Raw genomic sequence first — 25,944 nt, forward strand, 5'->3', positions numbered from 1 at the left:
GGCAAGCTATACATACACTAGGAGCCTCCCTTCCCAGCCCTACACTGGAGAGCGAGCTATACATACACTAGGAGCGCTCCCTCCTCAGCCCTACACTGGAGGGCGAGCTATACATACACTAGGAGCCTCCCTTCCCAGCCCTACACTGGAGAGCGAGCTATACATACACTAGGAGCGCTCCCTCCTCAGCCCTACACTGGAGGGCGAGCTATACATACACTACGAGCCTCCCTCTTCACCCCTACACTGGAGGGCGAGCTATACATACACTAGGAGCGCTCCCTCCTCAGCCCTACACTGGAGGGCGAGCTATACATACACTAGGAGCGCTCCCTCCTCACCCTACACTGGAGGGCGAGCTATACATACACTAGGAGCGCTCCCTCCTCACCCTACACTGGAGGGCGGGCCATACATACACTAGGAGCGCTCCCTCCTCACCCTACACTGGAGGGCGGGCCATACATACACTAGGAGCCTCCCTCCTCAGCCCTACACTGGAGGGCGAGCCATACATACACTAGGAGCGCTCCCTCCTCACCCTACACTGGAGGGCGGGCCATACATACACTAGGAGCGCTCCCTCCTCACCCTACACTGGAGGGCGGGCCATACATACACTAGGAGCCTCCCTCCTCAGCCCTACACTGAAGGGCGAGCCATACATACACTAGGAGCGCTCCCTCCTCACCCTACACTGGAGGGCGGGCCATACATACACTAGGAGCGCTCCCTCCTCACCCTACACTGGAGGGCGGGCCATACATACACTAGGAGCGCTCCCTCCTCACCCTACACTGGAGGGCGGGCCATACATACACTAGGAGCCTCCCTCCTCAGCCCTACACTGGAGGGCGAGCCATACATACACTAGGAGCGCTCCCTCCTCACCCTACACTGGAGGGCGGGCCATACATACACTAGGAGCGCTCCCTCCTCACCCTACACTGGAGGGCGGGCCATACATACACTAGGAGCCTCCCTCCTCAGCCCTACACTGGAGGGCGAGCCATACATACACTAGGAGCGCTCCCTCCTCACCCTACACTGGAGGGCGGGCCATACATACACTAGGAGCGCTCCCTCCTCACCCTACACTGAGGGCGGGCCACACTCACACACTATGCCACAGCAACAAGCACCTTCCCCTACCTGCAGATTTGTCATTGAGTAGTTATTATGCGGGTGTGGGCGTGTGGGCGTGGCCATCTTGTCCTGGTGTGGTGTGGGAGGATGGGGTGTGGGCGGGTGAGGGAACGGCGTCCCGTGAGGGTTGTGCGGCCCGAAGCGATGGAAGTCTTCGAAGGTGCTGAAACCCTGGAGGAGGAGAGAGTTGTTAGTGACCGGGGTCCTCACCTGCCTAGTGGCCAGGGTCCTCACCTGCCTGCCCTACACCTGCCTAGTGGCTAGGGTCCTCACCTGCCTGTCCTACATCTGCCTAGTGGCTAGGGTCCTCACCTGCCTGTCCTACATCTGCCTAGTGGCTAAGGTCCTCACCTGCCTGTCCTACACCTGCCTAGTGGCTAGGGTCCTCACCTGCCTGTCCTACATCTGCCTAGTGGCTAAGGTCCTCACCTGCCTGTCCTACACCTGCCTAGTGGCTAGGGTCCTCACCTGCCTGTCCTACACCTGCCTAGTGGGGAGGGCCTACACCTGCCTACTGGAGAGTTCCTACATCTGCCTGTCCTACACCTGTAAGTCGTCGCCACGGCCCAGAAGTTAGAATATATAAGAACTTGACTGACAGACAAACAAAAAAGAGGAAAAAAGAAATGATCGAATTGTTCCGCAAGAAATGGCAAACTAGTTCAAGCCTTGCGACGTAGGGAGAGAAACACACACGTTACAGCCACCCATCCTTACGTTACCAAAAGCCTCACTAAACACGTGACGCCGAATTTCACTTTGGTTCAGCTCACGGCGAAGACACACGAGCAGCCAGTTCTCTAGAGTAGAAACCGGAGGTATGTATACAAGAGGCAGAGAGACAGAGCACTGTAGCACAGGGGCATGTGGGTCACGTTCTGAGGGCAGATTGGAAGAGCTTGTAAGTGGGAATGACTGTGACCCAAAGGATCAGCTCGGAAGGGAAAAATGTCTTTAAGGCAGACTTAACTCCGCGTGTAATAAGGTGTTAGTAAGTTGAATGTTACGGCGATACAAAATATGTCTGCCATGCTTGGTAAACCATTACAGGAGACGGGGAAAGCTGGCAGGGGCGTCTAGTGAAAGATATTAAGAAACTGGATTTTTACAGCATTAGACTTGATGTGGTTGCATCTACCCACTACAGAATTCAGGCCAAATGTTAGTTTATGGAGGTATTTGTGGCGATATGAGACACAGATCGACCAAGAGAAGGTAAAACGGGTTGGACAGATCGGCCAAGAGAAGGTAAAACGGGTTGGGAAAAAAGGGGAGTGCAGTGTTGGGTCTTGTGTGTGAGCGTACTGGGTTATCCTCTGAAGACGTGGTCACTGTGAAAGGGAAGGAAGAGCGAAGGAGACAGGATAGAACCTTGAGGAACACTGCTTCTGATAAGGAGAGGCTGATCCGCCAACATCGGCGGAAACAGACGGGCAACACGATGAGAGAGAAGAAGAATGAAGGCATGAAAACCTGAGATAGACTTCGAGTCGAGACGCCGATGCCTCATCCTGTGAGAAGCCTTCGCTATATTAGATCACTACATACGTTTCTCCAGTCTCTCAGAGGACATAAAAAATATTAATATGACGAAGACGGTAGAATCAAACCAGTGGATCTCTCGCCTTGCAAAAACCAAGCTGATTCCAAACTTTTGAAAGCTACGGGGAGTCGAGAAGTTTCGAACACTGGAGATAGTAGAAGTTCGAACGACAAAACGATTGCTGGAAGGGTCAGAACGGTCGCCTTTGTCTGGCTGGAAGAGTCAGAAGGGTCGTCTGTCTTTGGGACAGGGTGTACTAAAGCATGTCCCCCAAGAGGTGGGGGAAGTTTGGGGTTTTTAAGACGAGTAAATGAGGGAGCCACTGGAGGACACCAGGCCTCTTCGAAACAAGAAGGTGGATGCCACCTGCTTCGCACGCCTTGCTCATGTCGAGAGAGAGAAGGACTCCCTGGAACGTAGGAGGAGATATCGAAAGGGACATAAGATGAGGAAGAAGTGCATCAGGAAGTTAGGGAATGATTGAGGCCGCCCAGAGTTAGTGGAGACGGGAGAACCAGAATGAGTTGCTTTGTCGTAAGCAGATACTGATATAGTATCACCAGAGTGGATAAGCGACGGATAGATAGTATACCACTGGGGTTGTTAAAGATACCACTGGCTAAAGACCTGAAAGACCTATCACCGAAGGAAGAGGAGAGGTCGTCACACCTCCTTTGCATGAAGGAACGCTTCGCCTCACGACCAACATATTCGCAACGACGTAAGAAGACGAAAGTGTAATACCAGTCAGAGGAAGACAGTATTCCCTTGGCCGAATGCCCTCACAGTAGACTGGTGGACGGGTTGGTTTTGGAGAAACAGCGGTTGACATGGCTGTGATCCAGTAACAAAAACCTTTGCTGTACATTCATAAGAGACGAACGACGTTAAGGAAAACGAGAAAATAATTGTCGTATCTAGTATGATGTTAGGTGTATTATACACGGGGCCAGATGATGAGCTACTAGGAGGCGAGATTGTGCAAATGTAGCTTGAAGAATTGGAAAGAGAAATACAGATCTGGAATGCTGGAAGAGCGGTCGTGACATTCTGGAATATGAGTATGGGGGAGGGGATTGATAATTTGCTCCAGATCATTAAGACTGGAAGGGCTTCAACCCCCTCCGACTAATCTGTGTGGGTAGGATTTCATCCATTCCCTGTGGTGTTAAAATCCCCTCCAATGTGGAAGATGAGATGTCAAGAAGACCTGGCGATAGGATGACAGGTAGACGACGAAAGACAGGGAGTTCGTGGTGAACCAGGGGGGGCGGTAAGAGCAGTCCACGAGGGGAGGGGGAACATAGCTCATGATGTTAGAGTTCGACGATTCCTGGCTTCCAGAACGAGTGGACTCGTGAATGCGAAAAATCGTCACTGAACAATCGAGTCTCCAAGAAAAGTCAGAGAAGGACAGGTACTGAGGAGAGTAAGTAAGTATCAAGACTACAAATGTTGGCGAAGTGATTGGAAAAAGAAGGAGTCAGGTCTATTAGAAGGGCCAGGGTTAAGGGGAGGGACTGGAGTTGCTACTGTCTCTGTCTTCCCTTCTCGTTGGCAACAGAGTCAGGTGGGACCTCACAGAATCGTTACGTCCCAAGATGCCGGGAACATGGGAGTAAGAAGCTTGGGGAACTCTGTGTATTACGATACAAGGGAAAGAGAAGGGAAAGAATGCGGAAACATGAAGCAGAGACGAGCAGGACAAGTGAACTTGGCATGCAAGAAGATAATATGGAGATGAGGTTGGAAGGTTCGTTTTGAATAAGGAGGAAAATAAGGACCCAGGTGTACGATGGTCCCGGCCATCACTTCAACACTCCTACGTCAGGAGGGTTGTACTTCCCTGGGGCGGCTGGGGCTGCTGTCTACAACCAACTATATACACCCCACCTTGACGACCCCACATCTGCCTGCTCTACACCTATACTGTGGGGAGGTAATACACCTGCCTAATGGGGAAGGTTCACACCTGCTTCCCCTACACCTGCCTAGGCGAGAGGTACAGAGGCACTTAATAATAACCCATCTATTCTCCGAGTTAAAAATCTTGGCACATAATGAACCATAACATGAGTGAGAGTGGATGAAAGTGAGCGTGTGATTGAGGCTACTCCTGCAGTGTACTAGGGTGCCTCTCACTACAACCCTCACTATCACTTCACCTTCAATGTCACGCTCACTCGTACACTAACCTAACACTAGCATAACCAAAAAGGAAGTTTATCTCCCTGATACAAAGACAAATATTGCAAACATTGTTAAAAAAGATACAATAATACGGTTATTTCAAACATATATATATATATATATATATATATATATATATATATATATATATATATATATATATATATATATATATGAGGATGAATCATGAAATGAACCATGGGGGAGATGATGATAATGATGATGATGATGATGAACCATGGGGAGCTGATGGTGATGTGTGGGGAGTTACCTGTGGATGATGACTGGGGTGATGATGTGTGGGGAGTTACCTGTGGATGATGACTGGGGTGATGATGTGTGGGGAGTTACCTGTGGATGATGACTGGGGTGATGATGTGTGGGGAGTTACCTGTGGATGATGACTGGGGTGATGATGTGTGGGGAGTTACCTGTGGATGATGACTGGGGTGATGATGTGTGGGGAGTTACCTGTGGATGATGACTGGGGTGATGATGTGTGGGGAGTTACCTGTGGATGATGACTGGGGTGATGATGTGTGGGGAGTTACCTGTGGATGATGACTGGGGTGATGATGTGTGGGGAGTTACCTGTGGATGATGACTGGGGTGATGATGGGGAACGTAACCATTGAGGGGAGGTCCGTGTGGGGAGAGCTGGGAGAGCTTCATACAGTCCTGTGGGTTGGGTGGGCGGGCTGGGCCGCCCCAGGAGTCTGGGCCCAGCTTGAGGCCTTCGCCCATAGAGTCCACCAGCTGGTCAGCGTAGCGGTCGTGGGCGTGAGGGTGGGCGTGGGCGTGGTGGGGCCAGTACTCCCCGCCCCACCCACCTATACCCGGGGACATGGGCGGTACCTGAAGAAGGAGGGAAACATGTTTCATTGCAGGGGAAGGAAGAGTCTGTCTCATTCGTCTGCGTTCATTAATTACGAAATTATCATTCTCCTTTCCCGTTACGACGCGCGTCGTAGCATCGGTACGACTCAACGTAAGGATGACCCGTGCGTGCGTACGTCTGTGAACGTAAGACGACATAATGTATGGATCAAGATCGGGAGATGGGCTTCAGAAATACCGAGCCATGATCATGGACAGTGTGCACAGCCAGCAGGTCTCTGAACGTGGTGGTGGTGGGGGGGTCACGGTTGCTGATCGAGACGCATGTACCTAGGGTCGAGGCCGCCGAGGTTCGAACCCCAGTCGTGGCACAGTCTGTTCTGTCCACAGTTCACCCTAGATGTTCATCCTCCTTTAGGGACCAGTCGATAAACTGGGTACCTGCCTTAAGCTTTGTATATATATATATATATATATATATATATATATATATATATATATATATATATATATATATATATATATATTTGCCATTTCCCGCGTCAGCGAGGTAAGGTCCAGAATATCTATATGAACATAGCATGTAAGAACAGCAATATAGTGGTAAACTTGCTCTTGAAATAAAAAAAAAAAAAGAGAATCGTCTGAAAATTCCAATGGTTGTGTTTATCAGGTCTCCTGCAAGGGTTGTAATAAAGTCGACTTGGGACACAGGGGCAGAAGACCCTGCCTCTACAACTGAAGCGGCGTCATCATAGTGCTACACTTGGGCAAGACTCCAGCGCCCTGTTTTGGCACACGCGAGACCTTGCTCGCCTTACTGGCTGCAACAATTCTTGAAAAAAATTGTATTTTGTTCAGTTGCAGACGAACATGTGCATCATCAGTTTCAATAGTAATTTTCACATAAGTTGTGCCATGTACAGCAAGGGAGATCCATCCAAAATCCAAACAATTATCGTCAACATGTACAGGGTCGTGACCTGAACATGACCTGACCTTTGTGCTCACGTGACACATATGACTCAGGTCCTCCCCCGACCCCCTTTTCATGACCCCTGACCCACCGTCTCTCGGTGACCACAATTCTTACTTGACCTTTCCTGCCTGGTGATTACTTTATATTACAGACTTTTAATGTAATCACGAAAAAAAGGGTATGGAAAAGACATTTATGATAGATAATCAGGAGAAATTATTGAATAGATAACGCCCGGTACTTAAAAGGTATTAAGTAATTTGGAAATTTGTCGAACAGGTTACATTAGGGACTTATAAAGTACTACGTAATCAGGAAAAATTATAGAATAAATTACGTTAGGGATTTATATGGCACTGAATATTCAGGAAAATTATTGAATAGATTACATTAGGGACTAATAAAGAATTATGTAATCAAAAAAATGACTGAATACATTACATTAAAGAGTATTAAAGTATTAGGTAATTATGAAAACTATTGAATATATTACATCAGAGACTTATAGAGTATTAGATAATCAGGAAAATTATTGTACAGATTACATTAAGGACTTATAAGGTATTAGTTAATAAAGAGAATTATTGAATAGATTACATTGTGGACTCAGGAATTATTATATAATCAGGAAAAAATTATTATAGAATAAATTACATTTGGGACATAAAGCATGAGGTAAGCAGGGAAAAAACATTGAATAGATTGCATTAGGGACTTAAAAGGTATTAAGTAATCAGGGAAAAATATATTGAATAGATTACATTTGGGGTCATATCAACCATGAAAATGATTGAATAAATTACATAAGAAACTTTATCAAAAAAAAAAAAATCAGGTAATCAGGGAAAAAATATTGACCAGTTTTCGTGATTACTTAATACAACTGAGTTTCTAACGTAATCTATTTTGGCATAACTTCAAAAGGACGACTGGCCTAATACATCCAGACAAGAACAGAAAACGTACTGCAGGTATCATGTATCCTTCATGGGAGTGACTGAGAGGAGTTAGAACATAACCATATGTATAACTGTCATGTATACAACAGGCAAACAAGACATATAAACTCTCAAACTGCAGATAAATACAGGGGTTGAGATGCCACCCATGTATACACAGGAGTTGTGGAGAAGGGTGGGAGCTTCACTTGGAAACAGAGCTGCAATATCTAAGCAATATCTAGCCATTCTTATTTACTCTTACATCACATACCTAACTATAGCAACAAGTAAGTCTAAATTAGCCTGTGGCCATGACAGTCTGTCTTTGGACAGAGGGCAATAACAACAAGAATGTACACACGGTCAAAAAAGTATCTTAATATTTTGTGTGTGAAACAATATGACATCATGGACGAAGGAATTTTGAGATTTCTCCCTTGTTCTGGCCTCACACTGACAGCCTCGCTTTTCATATCTTAATATATCGATCACTATCGACATTTTCAATCATTTGCCATAATAAATGTTATATTTGTATCGTCTTTTCTTTCTTTCAAACTTGATAGCATTTTCCCGCGTCTGCGAGGTAGCGCCAAGAGCAGACGAGGAAAGCCTGCATTCGTTCATAATCTATTCTCCAGCTGCCATGTGTAATGCACCGAAACTATAGCTGTCTATCCACAACCAAGCACCACAGACCTTTCCACGGTTTACCCCAGACGCTTCACATGCCCTGGTTTAGTCCACTGACAACACGTCGACCCCGGTATACCATATTGTTCTAGTTCACTCTATACTGTGCACGCCTTTCACCCTCCTGCATGTGCAGGCACCGATCGCTCAAAATTTTTTCCCCTTCATCCTTCTATTTCCAATATTGTATCCTCGTTCTCCTTGTTCCCTCTATTTCTGACACATATATCCTCTTCGTCAATCTTCCTCACTCATTCTCTTAATATGTCCAAACTATTTCAATACATCCTCTTCTGCTCTCTCAACCACACTCTTTTTATTACCACACATCTCTCTTACCCTTCATTACTTACTCGATCAAACCACCTCACACCACACATTGTCCTCAAACATCTCATTTCCAACATATCCACCCTCCTCCTCCGCACAGCCTTATCTATAGCCCAAATTTGTATATATAACCTAATTTCATATTTCGATGTAAATAACTATATAATGGGACTCCCGTAACTATTACGAAACCTGTCACACATTCAGGCTTGCCAACCCTACCGAGACAACACGAGTCGTATTGACCTTACCGAAATTTGACGGAATTAACCGTGAAGATACTTTTTTTGCCGTGTGTACATAACCAAGAATATATATATATATATACGCTGTTGTGACAACATCAATCATGTTGGTCTTAAGTCATTTGCATTATATTACCAGGGCGCTAAGTGCGATGGTTAGGCAAGTCACTTATGTGTTCAGTGGCATTCATGGGTAGACTTAACTATTAAGGATCTAGCAGGGCCAAAATGCGATGGCAGCGAATTGAAAAATGGAGAAGAGATGTGGGGGTATGGATTCTGGAATACTGCTCTCTGGCTATGGTAATTGCGCCCCTTAATTCACTTGTCTGTGTAGCGCCAGGGGATTTTACCTTTGCATCAACCTGCATTTGAAATGTTCTGTCACACATATCTTGCACGAAATACAAACACATGGTTCTTCTGTCACCTGTGTGTGAGAATTGGTGGGTAATGTTAATGTATGACAGTCACTAAGGCGTGGTAGTGTATGACAGTCACTAGGGCGTGGTAGTGTATGACAGTCACTAGGGCGTGGTAGTGTATGTCAATCACTAGGGCGTGGTAGTGTATGACAATCACTAGGGCGTGGTAGTGTATGACAGTCACTAGGGCGTGGTAGTGTATGACAGGTGCTGGCGTGTGGTAGTGTATGACAGTCACTAGGGCGTGGTAGTGTATGACAATTGCTCGGGTGTGGTGGTGTATGACAGTCCTTCACATAATGAGGGCCAGGGAAGGTTTAGGAATGGCCACAGACCCCGTCCCTCACACAGTGAGGGGTCAGGGAGGGTCCAGGAGTGGCCACAGACCCCGTCCCTCACACAGTGAGGGGTCAGGGAGGGTCCAGGAGTGGCCACAGACCCAGTTCCTCACATAATGAGGGCCAGGGAGGGACCAGGAGTGGCCACAAACCCCGTCCCTTAGACAATGAGGGTCAGGGAGAGACCAGGAGTGGCCACAGACCCCGTCCCTCATACAGTGAGGGGTCAGGGAGGGTCCAGGAGTGGCCACAGACCCCGTCCCTTATACAATGAAGGGTCAGGGAGGGTCCAGGAGTGGCCCTAAACTCCATGTCTCACACAGTAAGGGGTCAGAGAGGGACAAGGAGTGGCCACAGACCCCGTCCCTCATACAGTGAAGGGTCAGGGAGGGTCCAGGAGGGGCCACAAACCCCGTCCCTCACACCATGAGGGGCCAGGGAGGGTTCACATCTCATGTCTTACCTGTGAGTCGTGCATGTCGGACTCTATCGCTGGGATGGGCGAGAGTCTGCCGCAGGAGGAGGCGTTGGAGGAGGCCCTGGGGCGGTAGTCCTGCGGGGAGAGCTGGCTGAAGGCGGGGTGCACGGGGTGCGTGTGTGGGGAGTCGGGGTACAGGTCCAGGCTCTCGCTCAGCGACGACGAGGGCGACGGCGTCGTCTCCAGCCCGTTCCGCAGCGCCTGCCGGAGACCAGAGGCTTATACAGGGGCACCTCTCACTCACCCTTACACAAGGGGCACCTCTCACTCACCCTTACACAAGGGGCACCTCTCACTCACCCTTACACAAGGGGCACCTCTCACTCACCCTTACACAAGGGGCACCTCTCACTCACCCTTACACAAGGGGCACCTCTCACTCACCCTTACCCTGGCCCTGTGCCTTCATAACCTCTCTCTCTCTCTCTGTCTCTCTGTTTCTCTCTCTCTCTCTCTCTCTCTCTCTCTCTCTCTCTCTCTCTCTCTCTCTCTCTCTCTCTCTCTCCCCACACACACACACAGTCCCCTACGGCGGTTCCACCCTTAGAGTGGAGCCACACAATTTCGTTAGTGAGAGCTTGATCAAGCAGACTGTTTACTGCTGTAGGTCTCTGCCGGTCAGATGTTGTGTGGCCCACCTGGAGTGGGGCGACCCAGCCAGAAACCCCACAAGGCAGTGCTTGAATAGAAGTGAAAAGAATTTCGAGTCATAAGCCCCTGGTATGTATATATCCTTCTCCTTAATCCTTATTCTTGTTACGAAGGTATCTCCCTAGTACTGTTGTCAGGAGGGTGTCTCCCTAGTACTGTTGTCAGGAGGGTGTCTCCCTAGTACTGTTGTCAGGAGGATGTTTCCCTAGTACTGTTGTCAGGAAGGAGTCTCCCTAGTACTGTTGTCAGGAGGGTGTCTCCCTAGTACTGTTGTCAGGAGGGTGTCTCCCTAGTACTGTTGTCAGGAGGGAGTCTCCCTAGTACTGTTGTCAGGAGGGTGTCTCCCTAGTACTGTTGTCAGGAGGGTGTCTCCCTAGTACTGTTGTCAGGAGGGTGTCTCCCTAGTACTGTTGTCAGGAGGGTGTCTCCCTAGTACTGTTGTCAGGAAGGTATCTCCCTAGTACTGTTGTCAGGAAGATATCTCCCTAGTACTGTTGTCAGGAGGGAGTCTCCCTAGTACTGTTGTCAGGAGGGTGTCTCCCTAGTACTGTTGTCAGGAGGGTGTCTCCCTAGTACTGTTGTCAGGAGGGTGTCTCCCTAGTACTGTTGTCAGTAGGTATCTCCCTAGTACTGTTGTCAGGAGGGTGTCTCCCTAGTACTGTTGTCAGGAGGGTGTCTCCCTAGTACTGTTGTCAGGAGGGTGTCTCCCTAGTACTGTTGTCAGGAGGGTGTCTCCCTAGTACTGTTGTCAGGAAGGTATCTCCATAGTACTGTTGTCAGGAGGGTGTCTCCCTAGTACTGTTGTCAGGAGGGTGTCTCCCTAGTACTGTTGTCAGGAGGGAGTCTCCCTAGTACTGTTGTCAGGAGGGTGTCTCCCTAGTACTGTTGTCAGGAGGGTGTCTCCCTAGTACTGTTGTCAGGAGGGAGTCTCCCTAGTACTGTTGTCAGGAGGGTGTCTCCCTAGTACTGTTGTCAGGAGGGAGTCTCCCTAGTACTGTTGTCAGGAGGGTGTCTCCCTAGTACTGTTGTCAGGAGGGTGTCTCCCTAGTACTGTTGTCAGGAGGGTGTCTCCCTAGTACTGTTGTCAGGAGGGTGTCTCCCTAGTACTGTTGTCAGGAGGGAGTCTCCCTAGTACTGTTGTCAGGAGGGTGTCTCCCTAGTACTGTTGTCAGGAGGGTGTCTCCCTAGTACTGTTGTCAGGAGGGCGTCTCCCTAGTACTGTTGTCAGGAAGGTATCTCCCTAGTACTGTTGTCAGGAGGGAGTCTCCCTAGTACTGTTGTCAGGAAGGTATCGCCCTAGTACAGTTGTCAGGAGGGCGTCTCCCTAGTACTGTTGTCAGGAAGGTATCTCCCTAGTACTGTTGTCAGGAGGGTGTCTCCCTAGTACTGTTGTCAGGAGGTATCTCCCTAGTACTGTTGTCAGGAGGGTGTCTCCCTAGTACTGTTGTCAGGAAGGTGTCTCCCTAGTACTGTTGTCAGGAGGGTGTCTCCCTAGTACTGTTGTCAGGAGGGTGTCTCCCTAGTACTGTTGTCAGGAAGGTATCTCCCTAGTACTGTTGTCAGGAGGGTGTCTCCCTAGTACTGTTGTCAGGAGGGTGTCTCCCTAGTACTGTTGTCAGGAGATGTCTCCCTAGTACTGTTGTCAGGAAGGAGTCTCCCCTAGTACTGTTGTCAGGAAGGTGATCTCCCCTAGTACTGTTGTCAGGAGGATCCTCCCTAGATACTGTTGTCAGGAAGGATCTCCATAGTACTGTTGTCAGAGGGGTGTCCTCCCTATAATGTGTCAAGAGATGTGTCTCCCTAATACTGGTGTCGGAGGGTGTTTTCCGCTAGTACTTGTTGTCAGGAGGGTGTCTCCTAGTACTGTTGTCCAGGAGGGTGTCTCCCTAGTACTGTTGTCAGGAGGGTGTCTCCCTATACTGTTTGTCAGGAGGGATCTCCCTAGTACTGTTGTCAGGAAGTATCTCCATAGTACTGTTGTCAGGAGGGTGTCTCCCTAGTCACTGTTGTCAGGAAGGTATCTCCATAGTACTGTTGTCAGGAGGGTGTTTTCTAGTACTGTTGCAGGGGTGTCCTCCCTAGTACTGTTGTCAGTACGGTAATCGGTCCCTAGTACTGGTTGTCAGGAGGGTGTCTCCCTAGTACTGTTGTCAGGAGGGTGTCTCCCTAGGACTGTTTGTCAGGAGGGGTGTCTTCCCTAGTACTGTTGTCAGAGGGTGTTCTCCCTAGTACTGTTGTCAGGAGGGTGTCTCCCTAGTACTGTTGTCAGGAGGGTGTCTCCCTAGTACTGTTGTCAGGAAGGTATCTCCATAGTACTGTTGTCAGGAGGGTGTCTCCCTAGTACTGTTGTCAGGAGGGTGTCTCCCTAGTACTGTTGTCAGGAGGGTGTCTCCCTAGTACTGTTGTCAGGAGGGAGTCTCCCTAGTACTGTTGTCAGGAAGGTGTCTCCCTAGTACTGTTGTCAGGAGGGTGTCTCCCTAGTACTGTTGTCAGGAAGGTGTCTCCCTAGTACTGTTGTCAGGAGGGAGTCTCCCTAGTACTGTTGTCAGGAAGGTATCTCCATAGTACTGTTGTCAGGAGGGTGTCTCCCTAGTACTGTTGTCAGGAGGGTGTCTCCCTAGTACTGTTGTCAGGAGGGTGTTTCCCTAGTACTGTTGTCAGGAGGGTGTCTCCCTAGTACTGTTGTCAGGAAGGTGTCTCCCTAGTACTGTTGTCAGGAGGGTGTCTCCCTAGTACTGTTGTCAGGAGGGTGTCTCCCTAGTACTGTTGTCAGGAAGATATCTCCCCTGTACTGTTGTCAGGAAGATATCTCCCCTGTACTGTTGTCAGGAAGTTATCTCCCCTGTACTGTTGTCAGGAAGTTATCTCCCCTGTACTGTTGTCAGGAAGATATCTCCCCTGTACTGTTGTCAGGAAGATATCTCCCCTGTACTGTTGTCAGGAAGATATCTCCCTTGTACTGTTGTCAGGAAGATATCTCCCCTGTACTGTTGTCAGGAAGTTATCTCCCCTGTACTGTTGTCAGGAAGATATCTCCCCTGTACTGTTGTCAGGAAGTTATCTCCCTTGTACTGTTGTCAGGAAGTTATCTCCCCTGTACTGTTGTCAGGAAGATATCTCCCTAGTACTGTTGTCAGGAAGATATCTCCCCTGTACTGTTGTCAGGAAGATATCTCCCCTGTACTGTTGTCAGGAAGACATGTGCTTTTCACTGAGTTCCAGTTTCATGTTCTCCTCAGTCTACCGTTCCAACACAAGAACTGCATTTGGATGTTACAGTTCCAATGACGACTGGTTGAAAGGTGTTTGGTCCGTTCCGGCAGCTCAGATGTTTGGTCCGTTCCAGCAGTTCAGATATTTAGTCCGTTCCAGCAGTTCAGATGTTTGGTCCGTTCCAGCAGTTCAGATATTTAGTCCGTTCCAGCAGTTCAGATGTTTGGTCCGTTCCAGCAGTTCAGATATTTAGTCCGTTCCAGCAGTTCAGATGTTTGGTCCGTTCCAGCAGTTCAGATATTTAGTCCGTTCCAGCAGTTCAGATGTTTGGTCCGTTCCAGCAGTTCAGATATTTGGTCCGTTCCAGCAGTTCAGATGTTTGGTCCGTTCCAGCAGTTCAGATATTTAGTCCGTTCCAGCAGTTCAGATATTTAGTCCGTTCCAGCAGTTCAGATGTTTGGTCCGTTCCAGCAGTTCAGATGTTTGGTCCGTTCCAGCAGTTCAGATGTTTGGTCCGTTCCAGCAGTTCAGATGTATGGTCCGTTCCAGCAGTTCAGATGTTTGGTCCATTCCAGCAGTTCAGATATTCTGATAACTTGACCTAACCGCCACAGAGCCTTTCCTAGCTCGCCACTATCTTCACCTCTGTGTCTTGTGTTGACTAAGTCAGGAAAGAAGAATTAACATCGAACACATACACACACACACTCGCCATTACTCTGGCTTCTCTCCTTCTGCAGTTTCTCAATATACATCCCTACGTCTTCGCACACCCGAGCCTTTTCTTCGCTGTGTCCTCCAGAGGTCGCAGATCATAGACACATCTCTAAACATAGTCAGTCACTTAGGCTCTCCTCTCTGTGCTTTGGGGTAGGATATAAATCTCTACGTTCCAGTCACGCCAGAGTTCAAGATTCTTACGTTGAAGAAAATGTCATATTCTAAGGCCAACTCAAGTATTTTGTTCAGTGCCTTCGGTCGGTGACAATATTAATGCTGGTATCCTCTGTAGTGGCCACATTGGGTGTGTTGCTATTACGGGCACACATATATGTATGCAGGTCAAATGGCAGCATATATCATGTCCTCATTTCCGTAAACTATTTCAAAAGGTTTTCTCAGAAAGCCTGTGACACACACAAACACACACACACACACACAAACACACACGCACTCACATACACACACATTAATACTTTAATGCACACATACGATATATATATATATATATATATATATATATATATATATATATATATATATATATATATATATATATATATATATATCATAATTTACCTAATATAACATACGTACACACGAATTATAAAATCAATGGAATAATCTTAAAATTGCAGAGGCGCTGAAATAGAGAGTAGTGTAATATCTAGAATAATATGATGAGCTGGGAGTCAAGGATATACTGGTTACATCTATCTGTAATCTACATATAAAATCAAATAGAATATATATATATATACTTTTTTTTTATACTATTCGCCATTTCCCGCATTAGCGAGGTAGCGTTAAGAACAGAGGACTGGGACTTTGAGGGAATATCCTCATATGGCCCCCTTCTCTGTTCCTTCTTTTGGAAAATTTAAAAAAAAATGAGAGGGGAGGATTTCCAGCCCCCCGCTCCCTTCCCTTTTAGTCGCCTTCTACGACATGCAGGGAATACGTGGGAAGTATTCTTTCTCCCCTATATATATTTATCTATTTATTCATTTTGCTTTGTCGCCGTCTCCCGCGCCAGCGAGGCAGCGCAAGGAAACAGACGAAAGAATGGCCCAACCCACCCACATACACATTCACATACATACACGTCCACACACACCACATATACATACCTATACATCTCAACGTATACATATATATACACACACAGACATATACATATATACCCATGTACATAATTCATACTGTCTGCCTTTATTCATTCCCATCGCCACCCCGCCACACATGGAATAACAACATCCTTCCCCCTCATGTGTGTGAGGTAGTGCTAGGAAAAGACAACAAAGGCCCTATTCGTTCACACTCAGTCTCTAGCTGTCATGTAATAATGCACCGAAACCACAGCTCCCTTTCCACATCCAGGCCCCACAGAACTTTCCATGGTTCACCCCAAACGCCCCACATGCCCCGGCTCAACCCACCGACACCACGTCGACCCCAGTACACCACATCGCTCCAACCCACTCCATTCCCCGCACGCCCCTCACCCTCCTGCACGTTCAGGCCCCGATCACTCAAAATCCCCCTCACTCCATCTTTCCCCCTCCAACCCGGTCTCCCACCTCTCCTCGTTCCCCCCATCCCCGACACGCACATCCTCTCTGTCAATCCTCCTTACTCATCCTCACGAGTCCAAATCACTTCAACAAAGCCACTTCTGCTCTCTCAACCATTCTCCCTATTACCACACATATCTTTCACCCTCTCATCACTTAGTCAATCAAACCACATATATTTTATTTCATATATATTTGTCATTTCCCATATTAGTTCCCTCCACTTCTGATGCATATATCCTCTTTGTCCTCTATCCTCATGTTCTTAACATATATATATATATATATATATATATATATATATATATATATATATATATATATATATATATATATATATATTTTTTTTTTTTTTTTTCATACTATTCGCTATTTCCCGCGATAGCGAGGTAGCGTTAAGAACAGAGGACTGGGCCTTTGAGGGAATATCCTCACCTGGCCCTCTTCTCTGTTCCTTCTTTTGGAAAATTGAAAAAAAAAAAAAACGAGAGGGGAGGATTTCCAGCCCCCCGCTCCCTTCCCTTTTAGTCGCCTTCTACGACACGCAGGGAATACGTGGGAAGTATTCTTTCTCCCCTATCCCCAGGGAATATATATATATATATATATATATATATATATATATATATATATATATATATATATATATATATATATATATTTTTTTTTTTTTTTTCTTTTCTTTTAAACTATTCGCCATTTCCCGCGTTAGCGAGGTAGCGCTAAGAATATATATATATATATATATTTTTTTTTTTGCTTTGTCGCTGTCTCCCGCGTTTGCGAGGTAGCGCAAGGAAACAGACGAAAGAAATGGCACAACCCATCCCCATACACATGTACATACACACGTCCACACACGCAAATATACATACCTACACAGCTTTCCATGGTTTACCCCAGACGCTTCACATGCCCTGATTCAATCCACTGACAGCACGTCAACCCCGGTATACCACATCGATCCAATTCACTATTCCTTGCCCTCCTTTCACCCTCCTGCATGTTCAGGCCCCGATCACACAAAATCTTTTTCACTCCATCTTTCCACCTCCAATTTGGTCTCCCACTTCTCCTCGTTCCCTCCACCTCCGACACATATATCCTCTTGGTCAATCTTTCCTCACTCATTCTCTCCATGTGCTCAAACCATTTCAAAACACCCTTTCTGCTCTCTCAACCACGCTCTTTTTACTTCCACACATCTCTCTTACCCTTACGTTACTTACTCGATCAAACCACCTCACACCACACATTGTCCTCAAACATCTCATTTCCAGCACATCCACCCTCCTGCGCACAACTCTATCCATAGCCCACGCCTCGCAACCATACAAAATTGTTGGAACATACCCATTTTTGCTTTCCGAGATAATGTTCTCGACTTCCACACATTCTTCAAGGCTCCCAGGATTTTCGCCCCCTCCCCCACCCTATGATCCATGGTTCCATCCGCTGCCAGATCCACTCCCAGATATCTAAAACACTTTACTTCCTCCAGCTTTTCTCCATTCAAACTTACCTCCCAATATATATATATATATATATATATATATATATATATATATATATATATATATATATATATATATATATATATATATATATATATATGTATATATATATATATATATATATATATATATATATATATATATATATATATATATATATATATATATATATATATGCATGTGTGTGTGTGTGTGTGTGCGTGTGTGTGTGTGTAAAGATTATTCATATATACTATATATTCAGCCATGTATATCGGACATTTCAGTAAGCCACATTTCCTTCGTAATTTGACCTTGAATGAATTTGAAAATCCCATACATTTCCTGTCACTCAGATTATTTCGCCTTTGACGAAGGCATGACGGATAGTGGACCACTTCAACATGGAGCTGCGCACCGTTACGTGGCGCACACTGAAACAAAAGACCATCCAAGTGATTTCCAGCCACTCATGTGCCTCGCCACACACCAGTAAGGTCAGGTCAAGTGGCGGGGGGAAGGGTGATGAACAACGTCTTATTGCCACAGGAGAACAAGGTCGGTTGGGGAGGGCGTGTTGAGCGTCCACCTCCCAGTGTCTGGGACGGGTATGCACGGCAGGAGACGGAGGGCTCACCACATCCACTGCAGTGGGCATAGCCGGCTGGAGGAGGGGTCTCCTACTGTGTCGGGGATCAAGGGCACGTCAGAGAGACGGGAGGCGCGATGGAAGACACTGGGCGACCACGCGATTCAGTATCTTTTCCTAGGTACTTCATGGAACTGATTACAGAAGACTGTACGCGTTTTGCCACAGTGTTTCTGAAGCACTGGGGGAAATAAGGAGGTCAATAATGATGACTCCATTTTCTCTTGTGACCGTCGTATGCACACTAATGGCATAACGGATAAACGATAATGCCTTTATCTTTCCTTCTTTGGATAAGCCATAAGGAGGAGCGTGTCGTAGGAGAACACACTCTTCAGGAACGTGCACAGTCTTTTCTCAAGTCTTCATCCTTCGTGTTCAGGTGTCTTTGATATTGCGTTACAACGTCTGTCAACCTCCACTCCCTGGTGTCAGTGTCTGCCAGCCTCCACTCCCTGGTGTCAGTGTCTGCCAGCCTCCACTCCCTGGTGTCAGTGTCTGCCAGCCTCCACTCCCTGGTGTCAGTGTCTGCCAGCCTCCACTCCCTGGTGTCAGTGTCTGCCAGCCTCCACTCCCTGGTGTCAGTGTCTGCCAGCCACCACTCCCTGGTGTCAGTGTCTGCCAGCCACCACTCCCTGGTGTCAGTGTCTGCCAGCCTCCACTCCTTGGTGTCAGTGTCTGCCAGCCTCCACTCCCTGGTGTCAGTGTCTGCCAGCCTCCACTCCCTGGTGTCAGTGTCTGCCAGCCTCCACTCCCTGGTGTCAGTGTCTGCCAGCCTCCACTCCCTGGTGTCAGTGTCTGCCAGCCTCCACTCCCTGGTGTCAGTGTCTGCCAGCCTCCACTCCCTGGTGTCAGTGTCTGCCAGCCTCCACTCCCTGGTGTCAGTGTCTGCCAGCCTCCACTCCCTGGTGTCAGTGTCTGCCAGCCTCCACTCCCTGGTGTCAGTGTCTGCCAGCCTTCCACTCCCTGGTGTCAGTGTCTGCCAGCCTCCACTCCCTGGTGTCAGTGTCTGCCAGCCACCACTCCCTGGTGTCAGTGTCTGCCAGCCACCACTCCCTGGTGTCAGTGTCTGCCAGCCTCCACTCCCTTGGTGTCAGTGTCTGCCAGCCTCCACTCCCTGGTGTCAGTGTCTGCCAGCCTCCACTCCCTGGTGTCAGTGTCTGCCAGCCTCCACTCCCTGGTGTCAGTGTCTGCCAGCCTCCACTCCCTGGTGTCAGTGTCTGCCAGCCTCCACTCCCTGGTGTCAGTGTCTGCCAGCCTCCACTCCCTGGTGTCAGTGTCTGCCAGCCTCCACTCCCTGGTGTCAGTGTCTGCCAGCCTCCACTCCCTGGTGTCAGTGTCTGCCAGCCTCCACTCCCTGGTGTCAGTGTCTGCCAGCCTCCACTCCCTGGTGTCAGTGTCTGCCAGCCTCCACTCCCTGGTGTCAGTGTCTGCCAGCCTCCACTCCCTGGTGTCAGTGTCTGCCAGCCTCCACTCCCTGGTGTCAGTGTCTGTCATCCTCCACTCCCTGGTGTCAGTGTCTGCCAGCCACCACTCCCTGGTGTCAGTGTCTGCCAGCCTCCACTCCCTGGTGTCAGTGTCTGCCAGCCTCCCCTCCCGGGTGTCAGTGTCTGCCAGCCTCCACTCCCTGGTGTCAGTGTCTGCCAGCCTCCACTCCCTGGTGTCAGTGTCTGCCAGCCTCCACTCCCTGGTGTCAGTGTCTGCCAGCCTCCACTCCCTGGTGTCAGTGTCTGCCAGCCTCCACTCCCTGGTGTCAGTGTCTGCCAGCCTCCACTCCCTGGTGTCAGTGTCTGCCAGCCTCCACTCCCTGGTGTCAGTGTCTGTCATCCTGGTCTCGGGGATGTTGGTGATGTCAACGCTACAACAAGTAGTGAGCCAGTACTGAGTAAGAGGAAGACCTTGTGGGTCCGAGGTAGACCTTGCTGTGTCCGAGGAAGACCTTGCTGTGTCCGAGGTAGACCTTGCTAAGGTCGAGGTAGACCTTGCTGTGTCCGAGGTAGACCTTGCTGTGTCCGAGGTAGACCTTGCTAAGGTCGAGGTAGACCTTGCTGTGTCCGAGGTAGGCCTTGCTGGGTCCGAGGTAGACCTTGCTGGGTCCGAGGAAGACCTTGCTGTGTCCGAGGTAGACCTTGCTAAGGTCGAGGTAGATGACTTTGTCTGTGTCGAGCAGTCTGCCTCGTCTGTGTTACCCCTCTCCCAGCTCCGGTGTCTGCTACAACACACACACACACACACACACACACACACACACTGTGCCACACTCTCTCCTCACATTAGGTCGGCAGTACAGTTCTGTACTGATGTTAATCACGAACAAGAAATCTATGAACATTACAAGCTCGGCTCATCCCCTCAAATGGCCCAGCAGTCCAGTGTGCAGATGGCTTTTTACTGGATATAAACGGCAATCACGGACAACTCATTGAGAGAGAGAGAGAGAGAGAGAGAGAGAGAGAGAGAGAGAGAGAGAGAGAGAGAGAGAGAGAGAGAGAGAGAGAGAGAGAGAGAGAGAGAGAGAGAGAGAGAGAGAGCACCGTATTCACAAGCACCTTCTTACACAGACTTGGCGTACTGCCTTCACAGAGAGAGAGAGTGTGTGACATAAGCTACCCAGTGTGAGAGTGCTGAGTGCCTCTCTCCCACTCTCACCACCAGTGATCATGCTGCGTTCTGACATCGTCTTAAGGTACTCTCCTCGGTACGCTACTCTCCCTTGCTCCACATAGGGAGACGAGCAACCCCCTCTCCCCTTCCAAGTCTTATGACGAAAACTATCGAGTCCTCCCTTGGCTGTGTACACACTGTTCATTGATAATAGCTGTCCATTCTACGATGGCGCCCACAGCAGTCAGCGGATAAGGAATAGATACATTCCACCTGTACACCTCTGTGGTGTGGCGGTGAATGTTGCTGAGGCCAGACACGGGGTCCTAGTCCACATAAGTTCGAGTCCCAGGGCCAGACACGAGGGTCAGATAACAGGACCATAGACCACGCAGACACGAGGGTCAGACACGAGGACCATACATCAGGCTAGACACGAGGGTCAGATAACAGGACCATAGACCACGGCCAGACACGAGGACCATACATCAGGGCCAGACACGAGGGTCAGATAACAGGACCATAGACCACGGCCAGACACGAGGGTCAGACACGAGGACCATACATCAGGGCCAGACCACATCAGATACCTCGACAACTACTGAAATAGCTAAATGGACGAGTAGGTTGTTGGACGTTGCGGTCTGCAGGCCTCCATAGCTCCCATGGCCTCGCTGGTCTGTTATACTTTGTGGATACTCATGCTGGGACTTCGTAGGTTTCCCCCTCACAGTACGGCCTAAAGTGATTCTGGTGGTGCAGGCTGTTGTGATGTACGTACAGTCTTGAGCCCCATATGTTTAGTGAGCTTTTTCTCTGGTTTTCTTTATTCCTTTTCATTCCTGTAGCAGGAATTTACTGTATCCGTGTCCTGTCATGTCAGCTGGGAGGAATGGTTGAGCGTAGCTTGGGAACTGCGCCATCTATGTTTCTCTTAGTGTAGAGTGTAACACAGCAGCCCTCTCTGCTTAATGGAGAACACAGCCTCAGTGGCTTCAATCGTTAGCAGTGGTACAGTTTCTTGACTGAGTCTACATGGGTTGTGAAATATCTCTGTACACTTCCTAACACTGCAATTTTCGCAATATTCTAGTCGTGAGAGCATGAGCGCTTTGACGACAGCCCCTTCATCAGCTTTTCCTCTTTTGTCTCGAAGATCCGCAGGATCCAGCCTACCGCCTTCTTGTAAGTGGTAACTGTTGCCTCGTCGTATTTACTGGAAGTAAGGTCGTCAGGTATTGTTACTCTGAGGTCTTTCACACCGCTCACGCATGCTATGATGGCGTCTGTGTGTCCGGTATTAGGTGCTATACTTTCTAAATTGTTTTCCACTTCCATACCGTGTAGGCAGATGGAAATATGTAGCTTGGTTCACAACATCGTTTTGTGGTCTGTTAGTAAAATAGCTGTTCGTCCATATATCTTAATTTTTCTTGTCCCTCCCATCCGACGCACTCTGTGAGCCGTGCCACCAGACACACACACACACAACACACCAAAGGCTTTAACGAAGTTCGTACAGATCACATCAGCATTTTCTATGTTCGTCCGTGTCTTCAGAGTTCCATCGTAATGATCCAGGAGCTGAAAGATGTATAATCTTCGCGTCCTTGTCCTGGCGTCACGTTACCCTGGGTTAGATAAGCTATTTGATTCCATAAAGTCGGTCCATTTACAGTTTAAGATTCGCTTGAAGAACTCCACAATGTCGCCATGTCAGTGGCACTTGTACTGATTGCTTGCCTTCCCTACTTCGAGGTCTGGGGCGACGTGGGTCAGTATAAAGTGTCATCAAGATGATGTCCAGGGGTGATCATCAGTGCCTCCTGCTAGTGGTGTTTTTGCATTTCTCTATAGAGACAGAGTTCCATGAGTTTGTGAACAGGGCACAGTGCAGTGTATGGCCCCCTCCAAGTCCCCTGGAGAGGTGGTGAGGTCTGTTGTACATAACATGTGGGGGTAAGACTGCTTCAAATGATTATCTATTTCCTTTTATTTCAAATGTATTTTTTTTTTTGGGTACATTGAATATCAAATTATATTGCTTTTTTGATACTCACCTACTGGCAGTCGTACGTACATATGCGCCCACTTGTTCGTAGTGCGCGAGCGGATATGGTAGTCTCAACTTTGCGTTTCGTAAACGAAGGTAATTTGGGTTTATTTCTATCTCACTCACGACTTTTCTCTCTTCCAGGTTATCGTACGACTTCTCGAGTTCCTGGTCTTGATCCCTCACTTCATCTGGCAGACGATCTCTCGTTCATGCCTGGGTGAACTGTGGGTTTTTGAAAACTTCGAGCGCGTCTCCTACAGTGGGAGGTTCCTCGTTCGAGTCTTGGCCTCTTTGTACCTATGTCCTCAACGTTATCTGTATGCTTGACGTTACCTTCTGTGGCCATAGTTTACCACAAGCCTCTGTTGTTGGGTGATGAGGTTTCCATACGTGTTTTCCCATTACCTGCGAAGCATATGACACTGTGGCTCGCGTCTGCGTCTATGTCAGATGCTGGAATGGCGAACAGCTGGGGTGAAAGGACATGTCCTTCGGGGAACTTGGATGTGTTGGCAGAAGCGTTGTGCATCTATTGGTTAAGGAGTCGTCGTATATCCATCTTCGTAACTTTGCAGTTACACTCTCGTCACGCGATACGAGCGCGGGAACTACTGTCACGCGTATAAAAAGCTTTTTTTGTAATGGTTGGTGTAGGCCGACCGCCATGATGGAGATTCGAACCCAGCGGGTCCGATCCTCGGCCGGCCCATGATGGCTTTTAGTCTGCAACATGACGTGGACATTCAGTCTGCCTTCCACTCGCCTCTACAACAGCATTATAACAACTCACAACAACAATTAACAACTCTATGAATGACCTTCATAACCTACAACCATTACTCCTGGAGTTATGATGAACTTAGAGCTTTTAAACATTATGGTGTATGTCTGTATGTGTAGGTCTGGTTGATGCCCCACTCCTGTTCGCTGGTGTATGTGTAGGTCTGGTTGATGCCCCACTCCTGTTCGCTGGTGTATGTGTAGGCCTGGTTGATGCCCCACTCCTGTTCGCTGGTGTATGTGTAGGTCTGGTTGATGCCCCACTCCTGTTCGCTGGTGTATGTGTAGGTCTGGCTGATGCCCCACTCCTGTTCGCTGGTGTATGTGTAGGCCTGGTTGATGCCCCACTCCTGTTCGCTGGTGTATGTGTAGGCCTGGTTGATGCCCCACTCCTGTTCGCTGGTGTATGTGTAGGTCTGGTTGATGCCCCACTCCTGTTCGCTGGTGTATGTGTAGGCCTGGTTGATGCCCCACTCCTGTTCGCTGGTGTATGTGTAGGCCTGGTTGATGCCCCACTCCTGTTCGCTGGTGTATGTGTAGGTCTGGTTGATGCCCCACTCCTGTTCGCTGGTGTATGTGTAGGCCTGGTTGATGCCCCACTCCTGTTCGCTGGTGTATGTGTAGGTCTGGTTGATGCCCCACTCCTGTTCGCTGGTGTATGTGTAGGTCTGGTTGATGCCCCACTCCTGTTCGCTGGTGTATGTGTAGGTCTGGCTGATGCCCCACTCCTGTTCGCTGGTGTATGTGTAGGCCTGGTTGATGCCCCACTCCTGTTCGCTGGTGTATGTGTAGGTCTGGTTGATGCCCCACTCCTGTTCGCTGGTGTATGTGTAGGTCTGGTTGATGCCCCACTCCTGTTCGCTGGTGTATGTGTAGGTCTGGTTGATGCCCCACTCCTGTTCGCTGGTGTATGTCTGCTTCACCCTCAAATGTTGATGTCACCTTGGAAGTATATCGCTCGTGTCCAGGATGTGTCACCTGTCCACACATCTCTCTAAGTGACAGTGATATTCGACTGTACGATCTGTTTGTGTGTGTGGGGGGAGAGGAGGAGGAGGAGGAGATCGCACTGCTTCCCCGTCTAAGGTGTGGGGTGATGTGAGTCAGCCTCACGTCTGGGACCATGCCAGATCCCAGTCAGGCTCTCTCTCTCTCTCTCTCTCTCTCTCTCTCTCTCTCTCTCTCTCTCTCTCTCTCTCTCTCTCTCTCTCTCCCCAGAGGATGTTTCATGACCCCCCCTAATGGTCTATTGCCCCCCTCTTTTTCTTTAGAAGGACTGTGGTCTCAAGTGTTTGGTTGTTGTGGGGGGGGGGTCAGTAAAATGGTCTACCATACTCTCACAGGTTCCCCCTCGTCTTCGAATATCCCTCCAGCAGGAGGGTGGTGACCTGTGTTGGGGATGTTGTCTGTTTAGGAAGAGAGGCTGCTGGGGGGGTGTCATAAATCTCTGAGGGGCCTCTTAACTCAGTGGACGGTAGTCTACGCGGTAGGCAATGACGGGTTCTCTGTCAACATCAGGCAATGCCTGGAAGACGTCCACATCGGAGGGTTCCACGAGAGATCGTGTGACACATCTACACCTTACCAGGTAACGTTGGAGGAATATATACCCTCTCCTACACCTCCAGGTTGAGTGTAACACCTGTCGCAACAACGGACGGGTGGTCACCAGTGTTGTACCTGGACACAGAGAACAACGGACGGACGGAAGGACGGGTGGGTGGTCACACTTACTACACCTGTCCAAAGGAGGAATGGACAGACCGGGAGCTACAAGTGTTTTACACCCGTCTAAGTAAACCACTGAGATTACAAGTGTCGCACCGACCACAGGCACAACGGACGGGTCGCTACACCCGCTACACCGTCCACAGGCACAACGGACGGGTCGCTACACCCGCTACACCGTCCACAGGCACAACGAACGGGTCGCTACACCCGCTACACCGTCCACAGGCACAACGGACGGGTCGCTACACCCGCTACACCGTCCACACGATCAACGGACGGGTCGCTACACCCGCTACACCGTCCACAGGCACAACGGACGGGTCGCTAC

At 48.8% G+C, this 25,944-nt stretch overlaps 1 protein-coding gene across 1 annotated transcript in view; it reads right to left on the bottom strand.

Annotated features, from left to right (window-relative positions):
• The window catches only part of LOC139757118 (uncharacterized), a 257,712-nt gene that overhangs the window by 227,867 nt on the left and 3,901 nt on the right, over nt 1-25,944 (bottom strand). The window contains exons 2-4 of the mRNA XM_071677215.1: nt 10,131-10,346; nt 5,471-5,734; nt 1,153-1,317 (exon numbers count right to left, since the gene is read on the bottom strand). Coding sequence (XP_071533316.1) covers nt 1,153-1,317; nt 5,471-5,734; nt 10,131-10,346 — 645 coding nt within the window. The remainder of the gene's footprint in view (nt 1-1,152; nt 1,318-5,470; nt 5,735-10,130; nt 10,347-25,944) is intronic.

This window comes from Panulirus ornatus, chromosome 24, assembly GCF_036320965.1.
Source record: "Panulirus ornatus isolate Po-2019 chromosome 24, ASM3632096v1, whole genome shotgun sequence".
Classification (NCBI taxonomy): Eukaryota; Metazoa; Arthropoda; class Malacostraca; order Decapoda; family Palinuridae; genus Panulirus; species Panulirus ornatus.